The following is a 7,132-nucleotide window of genomic DNA, read 5'->3' on the forward strand; positions in this document are numbered from 1 at the left end:
CCCGCCCGCCGCCGCCGCCCCGGCCACAGCCCCTGTGCCCACAGCGACAGCCGCGGCGACCGCGACAGCGGTGGGGGACGCCACTGAGCCGAGGAGAACGCAGCTTGGCCACCGGACCTACTTACTTGCCTTGTTGATTGTCTGCTTTTATAAGAGTTTACAGCTATTCTAAGAACTTTTGTATACAAAGGAACTTTTCTAAAAAGACGTCTCCAGTTTATTTTAATCCAAAGAAGAAGGATCTTGGGCAATTTGGGGTTTTTGGTTTTGGCTTCGTTTCTAAGCCTTTTTTTCCTCTTCGTTGACTTCGGGGTTTGGGTACCCCCTCTGCTTCGGGCTCCCGAGGACCTTCTGGGCCCCCACATTAATGAGGTAGGTGCAGTACTGGCTCTGGGGGCAGGGAGGGGCGAGGGCCGAGGGGAGTACGCGCTGGGGCAGTGGCCGGGACATGCCCCCTGACTCTTGTCTTCTGTGTGCGCCCCGCCCGTCCCGCAGGCAGCCACCTGGCGAATCTGACATGGCTGTCAGCGACGCGCTACTCCCGTCCTTCTCCACGTTCGCGTCTGGTCCAGCGGGAAGGGAGAAGACACTGCGTCCAGCAGGTGCCCCGAATAACGTGAGTGTCGCCCCGGGGCCGCCGGGAATTCCCCGTGGGCTTCTGTGAGTAGGGTGGAAGGCGAGTGAAGCCCTGGAGTCCTCGAGAGGCACCGGGGGAGAAGGGGTGGCTGCTGCGCGGGCTCCACAGCCTTACCCGCACGGCTTCCTCGCACTTAGCTCGGCTGTGTGCGTGTGGTCCCGGCGCTGCCTAGCCACTGGGGCGCACACGGGTTCGGCACACGTCCGGAGGTGGCTGGGTCCCCAGACACCGGCTGGGCACGAGTGAACCTGGCGCGTAGGTGGTTCCGTGGCGGGGGTGCACCGGGAGAGCCACGGTGTCTCAATTCTGGGGGCGGCGGGAATGTCCCCGAGATCGGGCGGGGGAGGGACCGGGATTGGCCAGCAGCCGCGCTAGCTGACATGCACTAGGGAAGACACAACATAACACTCTGGGCACCAAGGCACCCACCTCTGCCCGGACCCGGTTGTGAGCCGAGATTGCAGCACTGCCACTGGGAGTCCCTGAGCTCTGCCTGCCTGCCCATTCTCCAGGCCTGCGCGATGTGGGAGCACCAGGCCGGCCAGCACATCTAGTGGTACCAGGGGACTCGCGAGTGACGGTTTCTGTCTCCCCTTGTCCGCGCAGCGCTGGCAGGAGGAGCTCTCGCACATGAAGCGACTTCCCCCGGTGCTTCCCGGCCGCCCCTACGACCTGGCGGCGGCGACGGTGGCCGCAGACCTGGAGAGCGGTGGAGCAGGCGCGGCTTGCAGTGGCAGCAACCCAGCACTCCTACCCCGGAGGGAGACGGAGGAGTTTAACGATCTCCTGGACCTGGACTTTATTCTCTCCAACTCACTGTCCCACCAGGAGTCGGTGGCCGCCACAGTATCCTCGTCGGCTTCAGCCTCATCCTCGTCCTCCCCTTCGAGCAGTGGCCCAGCCAGCGCGCCCTCCACCTGTAGCTTCAGCTATCCGCTCCGGGCTGGGGGAGATCCGGGCGTGGCGCCGGGCAGCTCAGGAGGTGGCCTCCTTTATGGCCGGGAGTCTGCGCCCCCTCCCACGGCGCCCTTCAACCTGGCGGACATCAACGACGTGAGCCCCTCGGGCGGCTTTGTGGCTGAGCTCCTACGGCCCGAATTGGACCCAGTGTACATTCCCCCGCAACAGCCGCCGCCGCCAGGGGGCGGGCTTCTCGGCAAGTTCGTGTTAAAGTCGTCGCTGAGCGCCCCCGGCAGCGAGTATGGCAGCCCGTCGGTCATCAGTGTTAGCAAAGGCAGCCCCGACGCCAGCCACCCGGTGGTGGTGGCGCCCTACAGCGGCGGACTGCCGCGCATGTGCCCCAAGATCAAGCAGGAGGCAGTCTCCTCATGCACCGTTGGCCGGCCCCTGGAGGCCCACCTGGGCGGCGGACCCCCGCTCAGTAACGGCCACAGGCCTCCCACACACGACTTCCCCCTGGGGCGGCAGCTCCCCAGCAGGACTACCCCAACCCTGGGTGCTGAGGAACTGCTGAGCAGCAGGGACTGTCACCCCGCTCTGCCGCTCCCCCCTGGCTTTCATCCCCATCCCGGGCCCAACTACCCACCCTTCCTGCCAGAGCAGCTGCAGACGCAGGTCCCACCGCTCCATTACCAAGGTCAGTCCCGGGGACTCGTGGCTCGGGCTGGGGAGCCCAACGTGCGCCGACCCTCTGGGGCGCACAGGGTGATGCTGACCCCACCCTCTTCACCTCTAGAGCTCATGCCACCGGGTTCCTGCATGCCGGAGGAGCCCAAGCCAAAGAGGGGAAGAAGGTCGTGGCCCCGGAAAAGAACGGCCACCCACACTTGTGATTATGCTGGCTGCGGCAAAACCTATACGAAGAGTTCTCATCTCAAGGCACACCTGCGAACCCACACAGGTAGGTGTGCAGAAACTGCGGAAAGGAGGAAAGTTGGTGTGGAGCCCCACAGGCTAATTGTGGCCACTCCTCAGGCCTCCCTTGAGATGTGGGGTGCACTCTATCACCTTCATCTCCTGGGATCACAGGCGAGGACAGCAAGCTGGCGCCTCCTTTGCCCAGGAGCCTTTTACTTGATGGATGGTATCAGTGCTTAAATGTGCAGTTTTGGTAGGCCTTTGAAAGACAGGGAGATTCCCGGCCCTGTGTGGGCCTCTTAGCTTGAGTAAAGCGTTGCCCTTATAATCAAGAAATTATACTTTGCAGTGTGCGAGCGTAATGACTTTTTTAAAAATAGCTTTTTAATTTTCTAGACTAGTTTTACTGGCTGTTTCTTTCCAGAGTCACTCTGCCTTCTATCGTTAATTCTCGTATTAATAGTAAGGGTTTACTTAAATTTTAAGAATTTAATGTTTACGATCACTAAGGAAATTTTGGCCTAAGATTGTCACTGCAGAGTATTTCCTGGTTAATGAAAGTAGGTACATCATGTCATTCAGATGTAGTTTTCATTAAAATTGAGCCCTGGTGGTCGCTGAGTCGGGAGCGACTTGACGGTAATGGGTTTGGTTATTGGTTTTGGTGGTGCAGTGGTTAAGATTACTGCTGCTAACCAAAAGGTCGAGAGTTCGAATCCACCAGCCACTCCTTGGAAACCCTATGGGGCAGTTATCTGTCCTATAGGGTCACTATGAGTCAGAATTGTCTGGACAGCAATGGGTTTGGTTTTTTTTTGTTGGGGGGGTTGGGAGGATAGTGTTTTAGACTGACTGGATTATAGTCGGATCAAAAGGAGCTCTGTTGGCACAGTGGTTAAGCGCTCGGCTGCTAACCAAAAGATCGGTGGTTTGAATCCACCAGCCACTCCAAAGGAGAAAGATGTGGCAGTCTGCTTCGGTAAAGATTACAGCCTTGAAAACCCTATAGGGCAGTTTGGTAGTGGGATCATATATCATTGCTTGGTTTGGGTAGGGAGAGACATTACCAGTCATGATTTCCAAATTTATTTCCATCAATATGATGTCTTTGCTCAAAAGAATGAAAGTTTTAACCATATAGAAGTACAGTATTGGTTGAGGTGGTACTTGTGTTTTTGTTGCTTAACTATGTAATGTGCCCCTAAAAAGTACCAAGAACAATAAATATTTAAAACACATAGTGTATTCTTCCTATTTATGATCTGAAAATTAAATATGGCCCTTGGATGGTATAAAGACATTCCTGAATTCTTTCAGAATGGGGTACAGGGAGTTGGTTTAATAGTTGGCCTTTAGTTTTTAAAAAGGCCAGTTCTACGTTATCACAATGGCTTCAATGGCTTTTTTTTTTTTTTAAACTTCCTCTTATAGGTGAGAAACCTTACCACTGTGACTGGGACGGCTGTGGGTGGAAATTTGCCCGCTCAGATGAACTGACGCGGCACTACCGAAAACACACTGGGCACCGCCCCTTCCAGTGCCAGAAGTGCGACCGGGCATTCTCCAGGTCGGACCACCTCGCCTTACACATGAAGAGGCACTTTTAAATCCCAGACAGTGGATATGACCCACACTGCCAGAAGAGAATTCAGTATTTTTACCTTTCACACTGTCTTCCCGGTGAGGGGGAGGAACCCAGCTGGAAAGCACTACAATCATGGTCAAGTTCCCAAAAGAGTCAACTTGTGAATGAATGATCAGGAGGAGGCCCGAGGAAACCAAAAGACAAAAAAAATCAAAGAACGGATGGGATCTGTGACTGGAACTTCTAGCATTCCAATCTAAATCCAACTTGAATATTCCTGGACTTATAAAACGCCAAGGGGGGGGTGACTGGAAGTTGTGGATATCAGGGTATAAATTAGATCCGTGAGTTGGGGGGAGGGAAGAGCACATTCCCTTGAATTGTGTTTGATGCAATATAAGTATAAAGATCACCTTGTATTCTTTGCCTTCTAAAAGCCATTATTATGATATTAGAAGAAAAGGAAGAAATTTCAGGTACAGAAAATGTGTTTTAAATAGCCTAAATGATGGTGCTTAGTGAGTCTTGGTTCTAAAGGTACCAAACGAGGAAGCCAAAGTTCTCAAACTGCTGCATACTTTGACAAGGAAAATCTATTTTTGTCTTCCGATCTACATTTATGACCTAAGTCAGGTAAATACACCTGGTTTACTTCTTTAACATTTTTTATGCAGACAGTCTGTTATGCACTGTGGTTTCAGATGTGCAATAATTTGTACAATGGTTTATTCCCAAGTATGCCTTAAGCAGAACAAATGTGTTTTTCTATATAGTTCCTTGCCTTAATAAATATGTAATATAAATTTAAGCAAACTTCTATTTTGTATATTTGTAAACTACAAAGTTAAAAAAATGAACATTTTGTGGAGTTTGTATTTTGCATACTCAAGGTGAGAATTAAGTTTTAAATAAACCTATAATATTTTATCTGAACAATGACGTTGTTGTTTTGTTTTCCCTGAAAAAGCATGTAACAGAAATTTCATTTTTAAACACTGGGCTAAGGGATGTGAAAAGCACACTAAAAAGCTTACTTTCTCTCAACAAAGCTTAAAAGACTTGTAGGCAGTGTGTAATAAATCTCTTAGTTTTAAAATATAGTGCTGAAAACTCTACGAGAAATTACAGAATTACCTTAAACTTACCTGGTTCAGGTCTGTTTTTTCCAAATATACTGGTTAATTGGTATTTTAAAAGTACATGAAAACAATTTCCTTACCTGAATGACTTTCCAGGTCAAAACAGCTTAATCATTCTTTAATTTGCCCAGTTTAGTATGAAAATCTTTTAAAAAGTCTTTACAACTTGTCCTTAATGAAATGAAAATATAAAAATCTTGTCTCTGCAGGGGCCTGGTTTTGCGCTCACAAAACAATTTGAGCAAAGAACCTACAGCGGACAATGCTAAGAACGTAGTTCCACAGTGCCCTCCTGAGGATTGAAAGATTCATTGTGCCTTGTGCGTTATTGATAACGTTATTTCTACTAAAGATAGCTCTAAAGATTTCAGAACCAAACTTTATCAGTCTGTCTGGCTGAAGAAGGCAAATAGACTGAAACAATTAATACATTCAAAATTCCCAAAACTAAGTGCAAAGTAGATGTAACTGATTTTTTTTGTTTAAGTTTGTAGCATATTTGTACTTGAACTTATTAAAGCTTAAAATTGCCCTGAGACTTTTGGAACACTGTATTATACTCTCACATGTTTTAAGGTGGGTACCCAAGAGTTTGAAGTTCATTGTAGCTGTCACAAAATGGAAAAAGCATTTGTGACACATGTTGACACCAATATATTTGTAATGGTGATACGGGTGACTAATATTTAACATCGAGAGGACAGAAGCTGACTGGTATTTTCTTTAAAATACTTATTAACCATCCTTTATATCTAGTGTCCAGAGGTGTGTCTGCACTGCAGGTGCATTTTATAAATGGAATAAAAAAATAGAAATTCACGAGGCTCATGGTAGATCAACACTAAATATTTTCCTTGGCTTAAAAGAGTCTAGCATGACTGGAAAAAATGGCATGTGTCTTTGCTTAAAAGAAAACAGGTGCATCAATAGGATGGAATTTTATGTGGCCAAGAACATATTCAAAGCATATTTAATGACATGGAAAAATGCTCATGGTATGTTAAGTGGAAAAAGCAGGATATAAGACTATAAACAGTATGATTCCAATTGCGTACATTCAAATGTGTGTGTGCCCATTGAAAGGAAGAGAGAATAATAGGAAATTAAAAGACTGGAAGGAAACATCAAAGTATTAATCCTAGTTTTCTCAGTTTAAATGTTCCTTTCTACAGTTTGCAACACTTCTAAAATAAGCATCTACTTAAAATGAAACTTTTTCTTTAAGCATGCAGGTGAAAATACTTAGGCTTTATTTTTAAAAGAGCAGTGAAAGCTATTTACACAAAAAAGAACCTACATTCTAAATTATGGTGGGTTGCTCTGGTAACCTACCTTTCTAATACAGAGCCTTCTGACACACAGTAGGTATACCAAAGCATTTACTCAATGGTAGCTGCCGTCTTCATACTTGCTAAGTGCCTATTCTCTCAAACAGAAGAAATATCATTCATCAACTATGAGAGACTTCACAATTGACTCAAATTTTTCTGACGTCACAGGGAAACATCACTGCGTTAACTTTCTCTAACCTGAAAAAGAAAGCTTCCTTATCTATACTGAATGGAAAAGATGTTCCAAAAATGTAAGAGGACGAAACACTAGTCAACATGCACACATAGCTCAACTATTTACTCTAGTGCCTATCAGTTCTGAGCTTTTGGTGGACTGTCATTATGGAGTTACAAAGCCATTTATACCGTATAATAAAGAGTACCTAGTAATTGAGATGCCTGCTTATTACATTTTCCTTATGACGTTCAATTTTTATATACCCTAGATTTTAACTTGTGCACGCAGGCACACACAAAGGAGGAACAATAGTGTTTCCTACACATCAATAGACTGTCAGTCTACCTCTTTTCCAGCAAAATATTCTTTCTAACCAAAAACATGTTTGACCCTTGCAATCTTGTTTTGGTTTGTAAAAACAAAACAGGTACTTTTACCATCTCC

The 7,132-nt window shown here is 47.2% G+C and overlaps 1 protein-coding gene across 4 annotated transcripts; it reads left to right on the plus strand.

Annotated features, from left to right (window-relative positions):
• The first annotated feature begins 1 nt into the window (after position 1).
• Positions 2–4,973, plus strand: KLF4 (KLF transcription factor 4). 4 transcript variants are annotated; one of them, XM_004372193.1, is made up of 5 exons: positions 2–372; positions 496–616; positions 1,244–2,234; positions 2,334–2,498; positions 3,887–4,973. In XM_004372193.1, the coding sequence occupies exons 1-5, from the start codon at positions 368–370 to the stop codon at positions 4,060–4,062; spliced, it is 1,458 nt and encodes a 485-aa protein (XP_004372250.1). In that variant the 5' UTR covers positions 2–367; the 3' UTR covers positions 4,063–4,973. The 4 variants fall into 4 exon arrangements, with proteins under 4 accessions (XP_004372250.1, XP_023583185.1, XP_023583186.1 ...); XM_023727417.1 differs by having other exon boundaries at positions 1,244–2,498; positions 3,887–4,968; XM_023727418.1 differs by lacking the exon at positions 3,887–4,973 and having other exon boundaries at positions 71–372; positions 2,334–3,171.
• The last annotated feature ends 2,159 nt before the right edge of the window (positions 4,974–7,132 follow it).

Source organism: Trichechus manatus, unplaced genomic scaffold, assembly GCF_000243295.1.
Source record: "Trichechus manatus latirostris isolate Lorelei unplaced genomic scaffold, TriManLat1.0 scaffold00016, whole genome shotgun sequence".
Classification (NCBI taxonomy): Eukaryota; Metazoa; Chordata; class Mammalia; order Sirenia; family Trichechidae; genus Trichechus; species Trichechus manatus.